General features: G+C 34.4%; 1 protein-coding gene across 1 annotated transcript; it reads left to right on the top strand.

Annotated features, from left to right (window-relative positions):
• Positions 1-1,438: 1,438 nt before the first annotated feature.
• On the top strand, positions 1,439-20,791 carry LOC132550250 (organic cation transporter protein-like). The gene is made up of 10 exons (XM_060214294.1): positions 1,439-1,870; positions 6,094-6,346; positions 8,259-8,362; positions 9,053-9,207; positions 10,021-10,189; positions 17,811-18,023; positions 18,784-19,010; positions 19,320-19,501; positions 19,943-20,094; positions 20,415-20,791. The coding sequence occupies exons 1-10, from the start codon at positions 1,728-1,730 to the stop codon at positions 20,506-20,508; spliced, it is 1,692 nt and encodes a 563-aa protein (XP_060070277.1). The 5' UTR covers positions 1,439-1,727; the 3' UTR covers positions 20,509-20,791.
• The last annotated feature ends 317 nt before the right edge of the window (positions 20,792-21,108 follow it).

Below are 21,108 nucleotides of genomic sequence, written 5' to 3'. Positions count from 1 at the left end.
TCAGAAACAGTCACACATGGTAAACACCTCAGATACAGTCACACTGTAAATACCTGAGAAACAGTGACATGGTAAATATCTCAGAAACAGCAACAATGTAAATTACATAGTAAATACTTACGAAATACATATTCCCCACAATAACGGGGAAACACACACCATCTCTAGTACAGTAGTACAGTACCAGTATAAATGTATTAAAGTGATCTAAAACACATACACCAACAAATTCGTACCGTCTTTGATGCTACTTTAACACCCGTATAATGTATAATGCACAATAGAACAAACTCACGTGAACCCTCTAAAACACACACACACATGCACGCATGTTTCCGTAACAGATATACATTCATTATTTACCGAAATGCACACACTCCTAGTTTATGGATAATTTGCAATATGTTATCTCCTTTGAGACGATGTTGATGGGCACTAGAGTAGAGGCATGCTGCTAAGTTATGCTTCATATGATGCATCCCTGTTACGATCAACTAATGGTATTACACGGTTTTGACGGCGTCGTTAATATCCCCGGTAGACATTCAGCATTGACAGTGTGAACTTCAGTAACAGATGTCCAACGCATCGTCCAATGCTCACAAGTAACGAAGAGTTATCAGCATAAAAATAATAGAGAACATCAAGTAGACCGATGATATCAAAGTTAATTATCGTGATAAAGTATAGCCATTATTTATTTAATAGCAAATTATCTGAACTTGTAATAATCATTCTTGTTGGCTAGGATGCAAGCGCGAGAAGGATAGGAGGGGGGGGGGGGGGGGGGGGGGGAAACCGGACAGGTGACACCTTACCTTGATGGATGTGAAATGGATGATATTTGAGAAAATATGAATATGAACGTTACGGTGGATGTAATTGTTGAATTTAAACATCAAGGTAAATAAGGCTGTAGAGTGAACATAACAACGTAACGTAACCGTTCAAGCGAGTGATATGTTGAATAAATACAAAAATCAAGGTAAAAAAGGGATTGTAATGTGAATGTGATGTTAACGTTCAGGTTAAAGATATTGCTGAGTGAATGTTATGTTAACGTTCAGGTTGAAGATATTGCTGAGTGAATGTTATGTTAACGTTCAGGGGAATAAAATTGTAGGGTGGATATTAAGGTTTACGTGAATGAGATAAGTGAATATTAACGTTAAGATTTGTAAATCTAAAGTGTTGAAATCATTGGTGAATTCTAACTGTATTTGAATGTATTTGAATGTCAAGACCGAAATTTAAAGATTTTTGTTAATTAAAAAATCTCTTGATCAATAGCATGTTTTCATGGAGCTGGTAAGCGCTAATATATTCCTAACATATAATAAAAACGTCCTATTAACATAGAAGTGTATTAACCAATGAAATCCGCCCGGGATTGGACGCGTATTAATCTTTGAAACACATATAATACCGGCGCTCCTTGCTTTAACACGAGAGTGTGGCGCTAACATACCGATCCTTGTTCTGGCCATAATCAATAAGCGGCGTATGATTCACGTGCTTCCTGAATGACCTGGTACCAAAGCTATAACACTATCCTTGCCTACCAAACCTAACACAGTGTTGCTCTCTCTTCCAGTTACTGTCGGAGTACACAGGACGAGGAGACTTGTGGTATTGATACGCGTCTGGGAGAACTAACCGTTGAAGGAGCAAGCTTTTGTGTATATTGCTCGGCTTCTATTGTTGTTTGTTCTCCTGTGTGAGACAAAATGAAGTTTGATGACGCTTTGCTGAAGCTCGGAGAATTCGGATTCTATCAGAAACGGTTATGGATTCTCCTTCAGCTTCCCGCTATGTCCGTCGGATGTTTCATGATGATGTTGGTATTCCAGATGTACAAACCAGAACACCGGTACGTAAAACATAAGAAATTTGTAGCTCATTTATCTGGGCTAATTTGTATATATATATATATATATATATATGTTATGTGTGTTGTACCATTAAATACACACCTTATGCAAACAGTCCGATTATATTATCGAAACACGGTCCTTGGTACAACTATACCAAAAATACGTCACTGGATTTGAATTGCACTGAATGTACCAGTCAAGTAGTTTACCTAAACTAAGAATTAACGGTGATAACTTATCACTACGCAGTAAAATTGAAGGCCGGTAATGTGTATCAGCACATGTTTTCTTATGCTGTTTCTATTGAGTCATGTTAACTTTCGATAATGTAATATCTTCTTTTTAATTTGTATTTTTATAAACAGGAAACATTTAAAACGTTTACAAAATAAGACGTTGTATTGATAAGAATATCTCTTGGTAAAGTTCAAATCAGTATTCATAAAAAAACCCACCACCAATATCTATATCTGAATTCTGAAACGAATGTTTGATCGTGGATGAATGAGGAGTTACTAGAACACATTCAGACTGATAAGGTCTTCAAACCAAAACAGATACAAAATCATGTTTTAGGGCCCATAGGGTGCTGGTAAAGCATACACTCCCCACTGCTTTATGTCCTGTAAAGGGTGACTCATACCTCTCAGTTTAACAATACTATCACAAAACTATCCGGCTTCACACAACTGTTTAAAATCCAGTCGCCAGTCGTTTCTCGATACATATTATATGGATTGTAACTTAAAGCATGTAGAAGCAGAATTACATTAATGGTTGAATCTCGTATGGAATAAAGTATTTTTCTTCATAGCATGGATAATGCTATATTGCTTACTCAAACCATACAAATAAAGTTCATTTCCACTTATGTAATCTAGCACGTGTAATTATTCTCAAAGAAAAAACCGTTACGACACACATGAAGATAATGGAAAACACATTTAGAAGTAATGAGAAAGAGGACAGCGCTTTAGATGTCTTATCCAGATGAAGTAGGCACTTCATATTTTAATGTATACTTGTACAAGTATGACAAAACTACATTATGTGTATACATTTAAGTAATAAAGTGCCTAGATGCGGGATATCCTGTACTGTATCTGCAGCATGTGTTACAGACAAACCGAAATAAGTCCGGTTTAACGGCACACAAAAGAACAGTTGATGTTACGTGTTCATTCATATATACAAATTTAAAGGGCCGCGTATAAAAGTCATCATATTGATTAATTTTGTTTGATGTTTTAAATACAATCAATTTAAAGTTAAACTTTGTATTTGGTATATAACAATCACAATATCCAGTAATGTTTGAGGTGTACATACTTGGCATATATTAGTGCGCGCATTAATTTGTACACACTGTTATTCATACGCACAACAAAGAACAACTTAGAGAACAGCCTTATAAGGGGGGTTACCAGGGGTTATAACTGGTATACTAGATAATTAGGAAGTATGTACTTTATACAGTTCACACTGTCTTATCGCAACAGCTGCAGCTGGAAGTGAAATATGTATGAAATGTGGGTCGGATTAAGATGTAAAATGTGAAAAAGCAGACATAAAAAAGTGTCGATAAACAAAACTATTTATATAAAATAGGATATTGAAATAAGGAATTAAAAACTGACATTAAAAATCCAACTCACATGAAAGACTAAATTACAGACATTTGCGTATCAAACTTATAAATTATAATAGGCGTGAGTTTCAGAAGCTAATGACATCTCTCAATTTCTGCATACTATTGGATATTCGTTTTCCACCCTTTGTTCTTAAAAACATAGAGGAATCCAGAATAGAAAAGAAATGGTCAGATGGCTCAGTGGAAATGTTTACTGTGTCTGGCTTTCTACATCGACTTATACATTAGTTATATCCTGTTGTATGTCGTGACTGCTGTAACAAACCAACAGGGAATCTAAATGTAGAAATTAAGGATATTATATAATTCTAAACGAACAGCTCCGTTTTCCTTCACCCCCATACGTTAATTGATATACCTATGCTATTAAACTGTACATAAAGTGATCTCAGAGGTAGAAGTATCTCGGCTCTAATTAACAACGGAGCTATTACTGACTGTTTTTCATTAATGTATGGTACTTAGCGACGGTGGTTTTGCTTACTGACAATTACTTTACATCCTACTGACATATCCATGAGTGTAACTTCTGAGATTGGTGAAGGCTTAAAGATAAATATAGTAATATCATATTATTATTGTCCACCTGTGTAAAACATATTTGAAAGTCATAATTACTGGCCGCTTATTGATTTTTACAGTACAATTAGATTTAGTTTAAGCTTTCAAAAACATAGACAGCTTAAAGGAGACATTGTTCAGAGATTTAAGTAATCTGCGTATTATTGAAGTAAGGCAAAGGCCTAGCGCGGCTTGTCGACTTTCACTTTAAAGTTATATATCCAATCATAACAAAAAGAACTTTCGGTATTGATAAGAATATAATTACAAACAGCATGGTACTTCTTGTTAGAGCATGACCATACAAAACAGCCATGATTAGAGAATAATAAAATTGTGCCATTTAAGAGGTTTAGTGACAGCCATCTATAGTGTATCAAGGCTTTTTGGTTAGTACAATAATAAAAACTAGTTTAAATGGAACTGTTGGTGTCCTACTTAACTGTATGTAATTGCAGTAAGTACTTACAGTACAGTCAGTAATTCGTCCTTCGTGATAAATACATCGGTTAAATACAATCCTCTTACAGCACCACCAATGTCACAGTCATTTAAAAGTGATTATAAGTCATTTAACGCCGTACATTCTGACTGACGATAGATAATTTGTAGTTTCATATAACATAGATAACGATCTGCGAGACGGAAAGATTAGAGAGAATTAAAAAAGGACAGGATAGCTGTTTTAAAGACCTTTCGTTGTTATGTAGCTACTGAGGAGAATGAGTTTATTTGAAAAAAAAAGATGATATCAACCCAACATCATGTCCCAGACACACAGGATTGCTGACTAACACGACATACAGCCCATAAACTACGTATACACACATTCCGCTTAGAATGATGTCATATTTATCGTGATTAGTTTGATATGCTGGTATAAGGAGAATCCTTTATTTTTGAAGACAAGATCTATTTCCAGTACAATAGGACGTATTCGGAATGATTTTGCACTATTTCATTACATTTCCAACACTGAACACTAATTAAAAAAAAATCTTGCATCAATTCTTTTAACTTAACAATTTGCAATATTGAACGTGGAGTTAAATTTATACGTGTTACTGTTGCTTACAAGCTTCATTAACATATTAAAATCACCGACGTAGAAGTCACTAAGATATGCAAAAATATTACAGTAGACAGCATCTTATTCAATAAATTGTTAAATATTTCCAATAGAACAGTCATCATTTAAGATATTCAATTCCTACTAAGACAGTAGCAACGAAAAGCTCGAAATGTGTGAATACAAATTGATCAATATTTAGGTTACCCCACACCCCCACAGTGAACTTGGTTGCCCGACGCTGCCTGCACAATAAATCAGACATTCGCGCTGAAATGTTCTCTCCATTACCGTTAGAAGTTGTCTCAGACTTGTCTCGGGGCGATCGATCGATACATCGCCCGCTCTGGAGGACGTCATTAGCTGTTACTAAATCATTGTCAGCTTTTCCTTCTGAAACAGCGTTAGTTTCTGTTCTCTTATTATGATGGTTGACGTAGGAAACAACATGTTCATTTATTTATAATGTAATACACATTGTACACTCGATATCTACGGTCATGTTACATATACGATATAATAAACTCGTATCACCATGGCAATGGTGAGAAGATGTTTTTTTCCAGATGCTTTTTTCAGACCAGGATCATGCTAGGATAATGTCAGAACCCCCCTGTCTACCACGGCCAATTTTCTAATAATAACAGACATAATATCTTTCTAGTACAGCAGAAATGATTTTTTTTTTGACAATTTGCATACATTCTGTTGACGCAGTATCATAACATGTTGTGTTGACATTTATATTAGCTAAAACTGTATCATATTTTTATGTACAATTATAAGATGCGTTTGTTCAATTGAAATTCGTGAGCTTAATTGAAACTTGTTGTTTATTAAATGAAACTTGCTACATTCTATTTCCTACTAGTAACTATAAACCTCCTTTCAGACTAAATCAATACCTGATGGTTTTCTTTTATTGTTAATTCATACAGGTGTAAGATCCCCGGGTACGTTAATGACACGTTTGAAGTTCAAAATGCCTTCCACGCTGATCTCATCAATGCGACCATTCCGCCAAGTCAGGATGTCCTTAAGAAATACGAGATGTGCAGCCATTTCAAGGGAGTGGTGGTGGACTCGGCCAGCCCGGGGGGCTATGACTACTACGTGAACACTACATCTAGGATACAATGCGAAGACTACGTCTACGACAAGTCCGTCTTCGAGGAAACATTTGCATCTGAAGTACGTAACATACTGTTAGCTCATACCTCCCGTTAATATATATATTCAAGTTCAATCTGTACACTTGCAGTTAAAAAAAAAGTCACAAAGAGCTTTTTTCCGTTTGCTTTGCGTTAAGTGATAATGTTGTCATAACGCCTGTTTTGGAAAAGTGCTCTTGGATGCTTGAAAATTGAATGAGTGGCTTTATAAGCTCATAGGCTACTGCTGAACATTACATGCACATGCTATACAATCTAACTTCAGTACCTGTTTCATGTCTTGGATCTTCTATCACTTATACCGAACTACTAACGGTGCAAATTATTCACGTAAACTTTACAGACGATATATGTAATGATTAATAATGAAATACGTTCTTTTAAGTTTGAGAACAACTGTTTGGTAGATATGTTTAGATGGAATCGTCTGGCTTCTTTTATCTCTCCCAATGTAACCCGTGATGGCATTACGCACTGACTGTCGACTGTTAAAACAGTTTGTACGTAGCGACTACCGTGTAGTATTACTAACGTGATAATAGCAAAAAGTTCGCGTATAAACTTCTCATAAAGTTTTGTAGGTAATTTGGCTTTTTGCCAAGTTGCAGTTTACCGAAAAATACATGCGTATTAATCAAATCATATGGTGCGCAGGCTACAGGTCACATTGTGGGCAGGCCCATTTTTAGATCGAGTACTGGGTCGTTGACCCTCTGGCTACTGAAGGTTAGCAAGCAAGTCATGTTATATACATGGAAACTAAAGAATGGAGTCGCAGCTAGATCATGATCGTTGATGAAGTGGTAGATATACAAAATGTCAAACTTTCTTTATCACATATTCCTCAAACGAAGGAGTTATCTGTAAATCAATATTCGGTAATATGATAAGATCTTCCGAATTCCGTGTGATAATTTCACTGACATGAGTTGGTCGGCAAATCATTTCTATAACGATTACATAATGAAGCTCTAGAACCGTTCGCTAGTATCGATTTTAGGACAGTCTTCATTATCATGGACGCTGACATTACGGAAACAATAATAGCTATGATTGCTTTTTCGTTTTTAATGCAGAAACGTGTGATTGATTGTATATTGTCTGACTGTAGTTCACTACTTTAATATTCCGCATGTGTACACTCCTTGCATTTTAAATTTCAAGCACACCATATGGTGATATATTGATATTGTGACATTAACGTCTGGTCGTAAAAAATGCCCTTTAAAAGCAAAGCAAAGGCAATCAGATAACATCTCACCAGTTGTCTAGGAAGATCTTAATCTAACCGGTAATACAGTAATTGAAAACGAACACCTTACGGACGTTAAAGGTGACATTTCTGACGTTGGTAAAAGACACCTTCCGGAGGTTAAAGGTCATATTTCTGACGTTGGTAAAAGACACCTTTCAGACGTTGACAAACGACATCTTTCTGACATAAATTAAGCACTTTTTCTTGACGTTGATATGGAGCACTTTCCTGACGTTGATTTGGCACGCCTTCTTGGCGATAAAACGCGAACATCTTCCGGATGTTGAAACGGGCACCTTTGTAAGGTTTAAATGGGACACTTTCCTGACGTTGATGAAGGACATCTTCCTGACCTTGATACTGGTCATTTTCTTGACGTGATAAGAAACAACTTTCTGTCGTTGATGCAGATCACCCTCTTGATGTTGAAACGGGGCACCTTCCTAAGGTTAATATAATGACATTTTCCTGACATTGATGAAAGACATCTTCCTGACCTTGAAACTGGTCATTTTCCTGACATTGAAACCGGATATCTTTCTGAGGTTGTCTAAGGGAAGCTTCATTCTTGACTTTGCTAGGAGACACATATTTTAAAATTGATGAGACACCTTGCTGACATATTTCTGACATTAGTCGATTTTAATTTTGTTAATATTCAATATCAATTGTACAGAATAACCTGGTTTGTGATGATGCCTTGAAGACGTCGCACGCTCAGATGGTGTTCTACTTTGGTGTTTTGTGCGGAGACCTTGGATTTGGGATGCTTTCTGACTAGTAAGTGGCTACACTAATCTTATCATTAATGTTATATAAAAAACAAGGCAAATTCTATCCTACCATCATCACCAACAATGCGTTGTCTATCGCTCTAAAACACAAAGATCGTATTCATTTCGTGGCAGGATATGAAAAACAAATAATTCCACGCCATCGATATGATATAGCGTTTATTACAGGTGTTTGTTAGACTGATGTCGGTAACATTGTCTGTCTATACATTATGCAGTAAAAAGTTCCTGGTCTGGAAAATCAAAACGTGTTTGTATATATTTAAGACTAGTTGGCAAATTTGACATTTGAAAATCTATCTGACAAAAAATAAACATAATATTTGAATGGTATCCCATATGTAGCCTCACGATTCATGGCCAATTCATGTTTACGCATTTTGAGTGTTTTAATATCAGTTATAATTTGTCTCTTTATGGAATGCATTCGTATATGGCGTTATTATTATAACCTAAAATATCACTTTTCTAATGCCTGAATGGCTGAAGTTCGATAAGTCATAGTGTGTAAACAATATTCTACACGAAGATGTAAAGCAATTTATGTGATGTTTCCTTTGTCAATATAATCATTCCATGTTAAATTGTATTCTGAATAATATAACAACAAGCTTCATTCTGAAATTGATTTTTGTCTGACATGTCTTATATACATGAAAATATATCTTAATTACAGCATCGGTCGTAAAAAGACGTTTTCAATCTGCTCCGTATTGATGCTCGCATCTGCCTTGGCGTTAGCATGGGCTCCCGAATATTACAGCTTCGTCCTCCTAGAATTCACAGTCGGCGCTGCATGTCATGGACTCTTTATGGTCTGCTGTGTTCTTAGTAAGTCGACCATATGGTATCAGTAACTGCATGTGCAATTACTAATGTTATTGACTGTACTATTTCTTTGCGAGCAAAGTCGAGTCCCGAGAAAACTTCATCCCATTAAAACTAATAAGTGATTGTATTTTTAAGAGTATGTCGTAAAGAAGATTATATTGTTTGCCTTTAATCAACGTTGTAATGTTGTTGGCATAGAAACAATTTAATTTCTAAGAAAATTGATGGAATCTTAACCTTGATTTCGTGTAAATACATACATATTTAATATAAGGCACTTATTACCACGACAACTTAGGTCATGATTTTGTGCAGGGGGCATTCTTTGTACATATGCCGCTTACTAGCTTTAATAGTAGGTTCTTATAGTAATGAAGGTTGTACGCAATAATTCTTTGGAACATGTTTCAGCCGCTGCACACACTATTCCCCTTAATTTTGATACTAGCAAATGAATAAAAACACACATTGTTATTTTGGTGTTAATGATTGCCCTAGAGTAAGCTTTAGGTAACTATTTATGCTAAGTGTAATTGGTTTATCTGTTCAGAACAGGTGTTTGTTATACAAACATGCGAAGTGCTCGTATGAGAGAAGTAGTGTATAAGTGTATTTAATCCTAAACAATCTTATAATACAAATCTACATGGTTAGGAAAGCCCGAGAAAAAATGTTGATAGATGTAATATCACCATTAATAACAATCATAGAACTGTTTATAATCCTCTTGCATATATGAAATTAAAGAAAAAAATATCTATGTTTACATGAGTGTCTGCCTCTTCAGTGAGTTTGTTTGTCACCTTCTATTAGGCGTGGAAATGGTCGGACCGTCTAAGCGAGGAGTGGCTGGAATCCCTATACACATGTTCTTTGCTACTGGTTTGTGTTACCTGTCAGGAGCTGGCTTTTTCCTGAGGAACTGGCACTATATTCAGCTGGCGGTGGGCATCCCCTGCACTTTCTATCTCTTCTATTGGTGGTAAGTAACTCAAGGAGACGTTTGTTTGGTATCTTCTAAAACAAACGCCAGCTTTTAATATTCCTACAAAAATCACTTATGATTTTTTTCTTTTTCTCTGGGAAGTAGTAGTAAACACAATTCACTTAATGTTTAGTGAAAGTTGACTATACTCATAATTCGAAAGAATAGCAAATCTACTTAGATGTTCATAATTTGATATAGATATCGGTCTTTATATTTCTTAAATACTATTTAAAAAATGCAGACTATAATGTTAATGGGTTACGTACGATAGTGTTAGGAATAAAAACGATTTTATTCTACCTCTTTTAAATAATGCATTGGATTCAGCTTGCACTTTTCTATCATTGCATGCTACGGTATTAGATATGATCACTTTCTAAGCGAAGTTATACCTTATTGTCATGTATCAATCTTTAATAGTTCTTCCGAAGCTTAGATATCTTATTAATCACCGGTTTCCATAAGTGCATTTTGACATCAAGACACGGTATCGAAATATATACCTCGACATCTGGTATGAATGATTAGATAATTTGGAATATACAAAGACCTCGGAAGCAAACAGGGGTTTGACGTTCTTTTGGCAAAGAGCTATAGTTACTGTGGAATAAATTGAGACTAATCATAAATCAGCTCAATTACGGGGATTGAGAAACTGGAGAGGCTGATTTTATGTACGGAATATTCAAGCTGACAAGACAGGCAAAAGGTCGACACGACGATGATACCCCCTGTTATAGATGAGAGTTACTAACTAAATGGATACACATCAAAATAGACAGGATCATCAACAGGCCAAACTAAAATAAAATAAAAAAAGCAAAAGTAAAAAAAAATAAATAAATAAAAAATAAAAAAAAAATGGAATATTCTAAACTGCAAAATAAAGATAATAACGATTTAGATAAGGAACGATAATTTAAAAGACATTTAATCTGTTTTTTGATATAATCATTATTAATTTTGTTACTATTCATGGTGCATTACTTATCTTGACCACAGACGGGACGAAAAATACACTACAGACCATAGGATGTAAATACGGACAGATCATAGATTGGGAGATGATATCGAGTTTAACATTCCGTCATCCAAGTTCACCATCATATTCTATTAAAGTGCATTAAAATTTGCATGATTTCTCAATAAGGATAAGGTAGCGAGTAATATATGCAATAAAAAATTATCGTTGGGACACTAGATTGTGCTTTTTTCATCCTTAACTACATTGCCTGACGCATGTTATCGTAATGAGTTTTGTTTGCGGTTATATATTTTTATACTTTAAGGACAATGTTCCGATGACTTTTACAGCAAGACATCTGTCCAACAGACACAAAACAAATATGTTTGATAAACATATATATGGTAGGTCGGTACTAGGTTGTCCACACATTAGTTTTGCTTTGTGATGCGTATATTGAGAGTATAATGCAAGTTAGTTATGCAAAAGTGTGTTTCCGTTTTTGAAGGGTGAAACCGATAACAGTAATATCAACCAGGCGATAATCCATTATAAAATGGTATGGAATTAATGTTTCAAAGAAAGCACATAGTCAACAAGAGAATTAAGTGAAGTGATGAAAAGTGACTGGTAATTGGAGCGACTTTTCCACAAGATTATCGGTATTTTAATAACCATTTGAATATAAAAAGATATATACACATGTTTAGTGATCTACCAACCTACCAGATTTTTTTGTGGTTTTCTGGTGCATCAAGGCCCAGCGTGCTTCCATACTTATAGTAATAATTAAAATGAATGTATCTTGTGAAATAAACAGGTTTATATTGAACATGAGCCAAACATTTTCGTCCTTTAAACGGAAACACATAGTGACAATGTTTTCTCAACTCAGCGATATTTACCACTAAGAAAGGTTTCAATAAGAGTATTTTCCTGAATATTACATATGTCATTCTGTATTGTTGCAGGTTACCTGAAATTCTTGATAAGTCAGATGACGGAAGGCTTATTTATTAATCAGACTGAAACTCGTAACCGCTGAAAAAGAGTGTACTCATAGTAGAATCGAGTACGTTTGATCCCCACTTCCTTTTTCCCTTTGCCTTGTCTTTTAATCTCCTCACCACATCATAGCGTCGCAGGGATGCAGATAAATGGACCACAAAACCGTAAGTTCTAAAATGTGTAAACTGTATCAGGTTTGACCTTCACAACAGTTGTATTTAACGCTTCTACATACGGAGATATGATTTATGACTTGATTTATATCTTCAATGGTGTATATCTTACATATATGAACAATCTTGTTTCGAATCCAAGCGAATAGCAGACATCATCACCATAGAATGTTTTGAAGAGATGATAAATCGTAAGTTATTTTTCTTGAAAAATATACATTAAGTGTTGGTACCGATAATGATATCACGGTTAAATTATTTTTTTTAAACTATCGTTTTTTTTCTGTTTAGTATATCAACATTTGTAACTTTTTTTATAAGGTGTAAAGTTGTGTCAGATTTTTGGTTTGGTATAAACTATTTAATATACAAATGAATGTAAATAACAAACGATTTAATAGGATTTTTAGAGCTTAATTTGTATCTACGTATTCACGAAGCAACATGATTAAACTGTAGTGGAGGCCAAACTTATAAAAATCGCGATCTTTTCCGACAAAACGGTATTTTTCGGTTTTTTGGGCGTTTGGACAAATGAACATTTTTAAAGCCAAAGTTTCCATTTAAAGAAGGGCAGAGCGAAAGCAGAGACGAAATGCTTTGTTAAGCGACCATGGTGCAGTTGTGTTGGGCAATGAAGAGAGTAATACTCGAAGAAAACCATGTGAACATGCCTTTAGATGTAAATGATGTTTTCCTACCAGAGATGTTAAGAGTCCTGTATGAAGAAACCTTTTGAGGGGTTGGATGGTTACTGGACGAAACGCAGCAGTACATTATAATTTCACAATTTTACAATCACTACTTTTCGCACAGACCTTTTCTTTGCAAGAGCTGACACGATTTTGTTCAATTGAGTTTAGGTGAAAAATCATTTGGTTTTAAAAACACTAGTTTCAACATTGATTTCATCTGATATCAGATCCATTCAAAATAATACCTTGACAAAGATAGTGTCTCCTGAAAGAATGAAATTTAATTATATTTCACAATTTAACTTTTTACTATCATGATTTAATCATCCTTTTTTTGTTTCTTCATTCAAAGATAAACTCGTTTGTAAGATATCGGATGGAATGTATTTTTTCGCAAATCTTGCCTACCTGCTATGTAGTGGAGTTAGAATTTCCTTGCAAATTTCTCTCATATCATTGCGTACGTCAGTGAACCCCTCACGTCGACAAGAACCAGAAAATCAACAAATTCACCATGCTAAAACACAAAGATGCCATCAACGAAGAGTTTGAGAAGAAATATCCTGTGGCTGCTCTCCATTTTTGAAGACAGAAGAAGTAAGTAGAAAAACACATACCTTCACGGATGCTGATTGACTTAAGGACAAACTAATATTCCTTAGCAATGCTTTAAGATGCTTAAATAAGTTTGTATTTTGTATATATGTACATGTATGTATTTCTTCAGAAATAAAGACATATTGTACTTGTAAAATGCATTGATTGTTAGAATCATTAGGAAATCTAATAAATATTTATTGATATGATGTCAATTATAGAAATAGTCAACTATGCACTGTATCTTTAAAGAATAAAGAAACAAAACTTTAATTTGCTAGCCCACATAAGGTGTTGGCCGTCTGCGCACCGGTTGGGAGGTATGGCGCCATTATTGTTGTTCTTTATAGAAAACACGGACTTAAATAATGTAAAAGATATGTATTTGTCATTGTTTGTTTCTATATATGCTTAAACATATTATGAAGCATGCAAATGTTTTAGCTTTTTATTCCAAAATATGAGTAATTAAATTGTATAAAATCAATTGCAGTAATGAAACCTTAATACATTTCCAGGTAACCATTACGAATAAGATTTTATTCATGTTTCAATATTTCTTATATCTTTTTATTTATTTCGGTGTTTTTCTATAGTATAAACATAATTGAATTTTGTCCCTTATTTTAAATAATTATAAATATCCACATTTGCTTTAGAATTAATTTTTCTGTACATTTGTTCTAATTTAGTATAAAATAAAAAAAAGATAAAATAAAAATAAAAATAAGCTAATAAGATGGTCGTTACGTAATACATGTGGATATATCATAAGTAATTCTCCAGATAAATAATCACAATAAGCGGTTATTTGTTTTTGGGTGTTGGAAGAAGAGACTTTGACTGCAGTCCATGAACAGCACACGAAGAAATTGTCTAAAGCAATAATAAGATCAAATATCTATTGTTGAAGAAGCTATTTCTAAATTAATCAATTATTTCTCAATCAATTTTTTTAATTAATCAAACTTAAATATATTTTAGATAAAACGAAACTTTTCTTTATATAAAGCGAAAAGGGTTTAACGGATATCAGAGCTATTAAATATGGCAACACTCATCACTACATATTCCTCTGCGATGTTTCGAATATCGGTTATATTTGTTTATACTATACGGTGAACAAGCATTGTGTCTTCAGAGTACAACAGACAGGCATTCAATCCGACTGGATCAATAACTAAAGCCGGGAATATATATAACATTACAGGATAACATGGACAGAGAATACATACAAGAGTGGCGATAACACAGATATAGAAAACAACCAACGTTGCAAATGTGTAATATAGACTCAGACTGGTTTCCGAAAGACCAGGAGTTTTATTGATTTTAATGTGATGATATACATTGGAGTCGCGCCCACCTATTCTGTAGCTCGCTTAAGACTGCATCAGTCATGATAGAGCTACTCACGATTAATCATGCAAAATGTGATCAATCCACAAACTCGAGAAAAAGTATTAACATGAGTTGTTTTATAAGATTGTTGCCATTCTTTAATTGCTGTGTTATCTTTCAAATCCTTTTTGACCTCAGCAGAAAACCGTGTTGTTGATTTATAGATGAACTGAAATGAATATGAATATTTACTTTCCTTTCTCATTGTTATAAAGAAACTCATATCAATAAGCTATAATATACAACATTTCACATTTTCTTTGATCAAACAGCATGGTTATCTGTATGAAGTCGGGTTTTTATTCTACAATTCTTCGTTAAAGTTATGAAAAAATAAAACGTAAGGATGATAGGCGCGTTGTTTTGTTGAGGTAAGCTATAACGCTGTAATAACTTTAAAAAATGCCCGTGTTCACTCGTGTTGTTTTCAATGGGCGCAATGCCAACGGTAAGTACGTTTTGTATTATTCATATCCCTCCGCTGTACCTCAGGAACTATTTTCTCAGATATTTATTGCAATGTATTATTACACAGGCAATCACCCTCGCTTGAAAGTTTTTTGTTTTCCTTAAATACGTCAACCTGATTGAAATTTAAGACAAGTTCGTTATAAAAAAGAAACATGAATTTTTAAAATCACAATAACAAACAAACATTAAATATTGAGATTTTCAAGTGAGAAGGCATTACCTGTGATCACTCATATATCGTAATCTATTTCACGCATGCAATATCTGCTGCAAACACAAACATAACACAGCGCTGCAGTGGCGATTGTAACCGTGATGATTGCGACATATCAGATAAAAATAATATCTACAGTTTATGCATAGATATGCTCGAATCACAATATTTCAGATTTAAAATTATTTCCTGTGAAATTTTGACCAATTGTGCAGGGAATTTACCGAAACGTCCAAATTGCTAGGAATTTGATCGCGGATAGTTCCTGAAGAACAGTTTCGTGAATACAAGCGCGCTGAACATGAGAATCTTTTGTTACATCCAGAAATTTATCAACATGATTATTGATCACGGATCTGATTTTGTGTTTTCCAGGTATCATCTCCTCTTGGCCTTCTACCAAAGCCTCAAAAAGATCCACGGATTCCACAATTTTATGAAAATGCATTGTTCCGAGATTAAGCAATTCAAAAGCAAACAAATCTCTCAGATATACAATTACATAGCACTGACTTGAAGCAACCAGTATTCTAATGTCCAACGTTAGCTGAAATATCAAATAAACAGACAATCCAAGGGTTACAGCTGGTATATGTCAGTATCCAGTGTTCTCATGGTATATCCGTATGTACATTTGCTAAGTAGAACTGCAGAATGTGTGATTCCATAAGATGTAAGGATGTAAAACGATGCTACTCGTTCAAAAAAACTGTTAGATGCGCCAGTGCGGTGCTGATTCACTTAACCGGTATGCCCGTTATGGAGTAAAAGTTTATTGGTGTGTAAGGGGAAGGAACTTGTATATATATAGTATCTTAACCGACAGCTGATTGAACTGGAATGTTAAACTTATTTCTTATAATTTCGAATGTTATTTTAAGTGTATGAAGCTTTTTATAATCACTTATTTGAGGCCTTATTTATACTTTGCCTTATTTCTGTCACGTTTGCGCTGTCTCAGTAATGTTGTTGCTCGCCAAATATTGTATCATCTCCCGGAATAAATTGGAGAGTGTCTGCGTGCTTTCTTCTAATGTATAACTCACCTCATTGATCATCTTAAACAAGAATATCATAACTACGAAACAAAGTTCGATAACTTACAAAGTTTTTCATATGTAACATTACAAAAGGAGTTTAGGTAATTTGTAAGTAATTTTGATCGATAATTTTCAAATGTTCGTTATATAAATTTGGCAATGTGTTAAACAGAAAATCATCGTTTCGTTATTACTGCAATACAGTATAAACACCTGAATGTTAAGAAGTATGAGTATGTATTTCTTTAAATGAAGATATATATTAAAAGAAATCGATTAAAATACTTATATAGATAGCTCAGTAATTTTAACACAAAATATTACTATTTACAACATAAATCAACATTTAGAAGTGTGACTGTAACAATTATGACACATCGTCAGTTAGTTATAACTACTTTCATAACTGATATATAATTTTGTATTTTACTAAAATTCTTTTAAAGATCGACGGAAGTCCTCAATATCAAAACTAAATCCAGGTCTCCGGAGAGTGACGTAACATAAACATTCGTGATGAGATGAATAAATCTCATGTGCTCATTTAAAAAAAAAAATGGTTATTTCAACATTTACTTCTTTTAATTCAAAACTGGTGACGTCTTGATGTCGTCGTAAAACATTAAATAGGAATCTAAAATCATCTTAGTTCACACCATTATAGTACTAAAATAGTTAAATTATAAAAACCGTTAGAATCAGGGTATTATTCTATCATGCAGTTTGAAAGTTCATATACTTAGTTTGGTAAGAAATCATTTCACGAACACACATGAACCATTTTGGATTTTTTTTTATCGATCCAAACTCGCGTTGTTTTCCGAGGATGGCCTAACTGAGATGCCTGGGCGTTGATTAGCCCTGCAGACGACCTTTTTGCCGACCCCTCCCTGCGTCCATTCCCTGGCATCCATTTACAATACCCATGGTCCATCAGTGGTTACGAGATAAAAGCTAATCAAAGTCTCTTCTGTAGAGAAGTTATGTGCTATAGGAAATATTGTTCTTCGTAACACTTTCTTAAGAGTTCTGGCTGCATGTGTATGTCCTAGGTTTATTCCCGAATCGCCACGATGGTTGATCAGCAAAGGGCACTACGAGGAAGCGGAGGTGATTGTCAAGCGTGCTGCGGAAGTCAACAAAACAACTGTTCCAGATAAGATGTTTGACGCCGACTCTGTGGAAAAAGTGAAAGAGGGGCACTTGTGGCATCTGTTTATGTCAAAGACCCTCTTCTTCAGGACCCTCATCATATTCTTTAATTGGTGAGAAAATTTTTTATCAAAGTTTATTTGAAGAACATAACAATTAGTTAAACGCAGTTAAACATTCTAATAATTGATGATGATTATAATAATATACATTAATATTTTCATAACCCCTAATTTATAACATTTTCATATTGTTTTATTGTTTTATTTGTGTTAAATGTAAAATCACGGATAGGTTGATTTGTTTTACTAATTCGTTGTTTTCATTGAATAGGTTCTTCATAAAAAAGGTTTGAAACATTGATATCGAGAAATAATCAGTATAACTACACTTAATTAAAAAAAATCTGGCTTTCATATTACCATATTGCATTCATTCATATAGTGCTACCTTTTGAAAAAAACATTGATTATTTCTCGATCATGGTTGCATGTTTGTATGCTGACCACGTATCTGTTTATGTGATTGTTTAGTATAAGAAAAAAACCATAAATATGACAAGGATGAAATAATTAAGGTTTGATGAATAGGCTTGTTTTATATATATTTTAATTTTCTTCATAGAGCCAATTGTTGCACTTCTCGGAACGATGCCAGAGTATTCACTCGATCTGTTTCATAAGACTGGTGATGTCCATAGGACGAGGGGATAGGGCAATCAGGCATCGGGTAGAGACCAGGGACCGCTGGACACTTATACCTTCTCACAGAAATAAAGATTGGGATAATCTATGGTTGTAGACTAGCTTATAAACGCAGTAAACTGAAGAAACACGTTCTCATGGAAGTTTCTGTCCTTATTTTTGCTCGTAGGTTGGTGATCAGCATGATGTACTACGGTGTGACCATGCACTCTGGCAATCTGGGAGGTAACTTCTTCCTCAAGTTCTTTATCCTTGCTGTGGTGGAGTACCCGTCCAATGGATCAACAATTTTTCTTCTCAACGCTATGGGACGACGAAAGCTGTTGTGCCTGTGCATGATGGTTGGAGGTGTAGCCTGTGTCTGTACAATTTTTACCGTATTATATGGAGGAGACGGTGAGGATTGTATTCTAATTCTCTTAAATCTTATAAAATCATCATGTTAGTAATTGTTGGAAAGCATTCTTAACCATAGTTAAATGATATTCAAGGATGTCATAGAATTAAAGAAGGAAGGGTGAAACATTATGATAGAGTTTGATTTATATATATATATTCATATATGAGGAGTTTTATGTGCTATTGGCACAATCCTCTCCATCTTAAAAGGATAACATCTTGAAATGTTTAAAGCTGTTAAAAATGTATATTGTTAGATAGTGCGGACTAGAGTTCTAAAATTTGCATATGTTGTGGTGTTGACAGAGTTGGAGCCCCTTACCCTTGCACTAGCCGTCCTCGGTAAGATGGGCTCGGCCGCGGCCTTTGGTGTGGTTTACGTATATTCAATGGAGTTGTACCCGACTGTCGTCAGGAACGGTGGAATGGGAGCTAGTTCATGTGTGGCCAGGATAGGAGGAATGATATCTCCCTACATTGCTCAATCTGTAAGCAATTTATACAATAAGGAGAGTTTGCAAGATTGAGAAATATGAGAGTTCTGACATGTCCGATTCAGACAAATTTCACTATGCAGTTTACACATCGTTTACACTTGCAATATCATATATCGATTGTTAATTGATAAACCTTCGGACGTTTCCTTCTATGTGATTAGATTTTAGTAATCAATTAAATGACTTATAATAACGGCTTACTCAACTGTAAGTGTATTAAAACACGCGCATTTCTAACAGTGTCAATAACAACATATAAATTTAATTGTACCTACATGGTAACGGCGTGTTTGTAAATAAACAAATATGTGATCAAAATGATTCTGAAAGGATACAGAATAGAAACGCTTTATTTTTGTGGCAAAGTTTGCAAATCAAGCAAACGCTAAATAGGAATGGATTTTTATTAACAGTGAATGTGTTTTATTAAAGGGAGAAATTATTGGAGGGAAATTCGGACAAGCTTTCCCACTTGGTATTTTTGGTGCTGCTTCAATTACTGCGGGACTGTTGTGTTTGCTTCTGCCGGAAACATTAGGGAAGAAACTCCCAGAAACCATCGAAGATGGTGAAAACTTTGGAAAGTAAGTATATTTATTAGTCGCGCTTGAAATTTGTTTGATATGACTTACAGCAAAATTACAAACCCTAATTTTGACTCGATACATAGTATATAAAAGGCAAACGTAAATTTATCACTAATCTGAACAATCCAGGAAATTTAACCTTTCCCGAGGATATTGCTTTAAAGAACCACGCATTTTTGCAGCCGGTTGTTTAATGGTATGACCCAAATAATTTTTATTTACATAAGCGAATGCAATTAACAGAAAACCTATTCTACTAGAACTTAAAATATTGTACATTACATATGTTTAAAGCGTTTTGTTAAATCATTTTACAGGAATCCCGATCAGACACTTTACGAAAACCAGATAAAAATGGTACCTGCTGATATTGAAGAAGGAGATTACCCTGACGATAAAGCGTTTTTGTGATAGAGTGGTCCATTTTTGTCAGTTTCTAAGAATATTTTGCACAAAGTGTTTATTATTACAACAGTATTTGCACACTATATGTTCGAAGCCATTGATTAATCATCTGTATTTTGAAAAACGAGACTCGAATACCATTACAATTCTTATGTTTTATACTTTGTCAATCATTTACTGCTTTGTAAATGCAATTCATAATTTTTCGTGTATTTAAAATTCAAAACGGAGTCAAAATGTATCCGTTTGTTTGGTCCAATGCGGAAGATGATAAGGCGATGAAGACTTCTGAAAATTAATAAGAGTTTTCTAATGATATTGAAATTGATAAATGAGAAATGATAAATATAGATTTCGATCCGCAATATCACAAAGGGTGTATCTCTACAACGTATTTTCTTTATTATTTGAAACTAATTTTAGGAATCAAGAAAAGAAATTAAACTTTCCATCTAATTACTTCATTGGTACTAGAAACACAGTATGTATCTTACTGCTGTTTTGTAGCACTGAAATGTCATTGCTATCCTGTCTTTCAATACTGTAATATAATTGTAAGACAAAGCTTGCAATCCATGTCGGTCTCCGATAGACAAGCCACATTGG

Source organism: Ylistrum balloti, unplaced genomic scaffold (genome assembly GCF_031769215.1).
Source record: "Ylistrum balloti isolate Yb309-2 unplaced genomic scaffold, AGI_CSIRO_Ybal_v1 Utg370114, whole genome shotgun sequence".
NCBI classification, from domain to species: Eukaryota; Metazoa; Mollusca; class Bivalvia; order Pectinida; family Pectinidae; genus Ylistrum; species Ylistrum balloti.
Note: the sequence above shows the minus strand (reverse complement) of the source record. Positions and strands in the feature narration are given on the sequence as shown.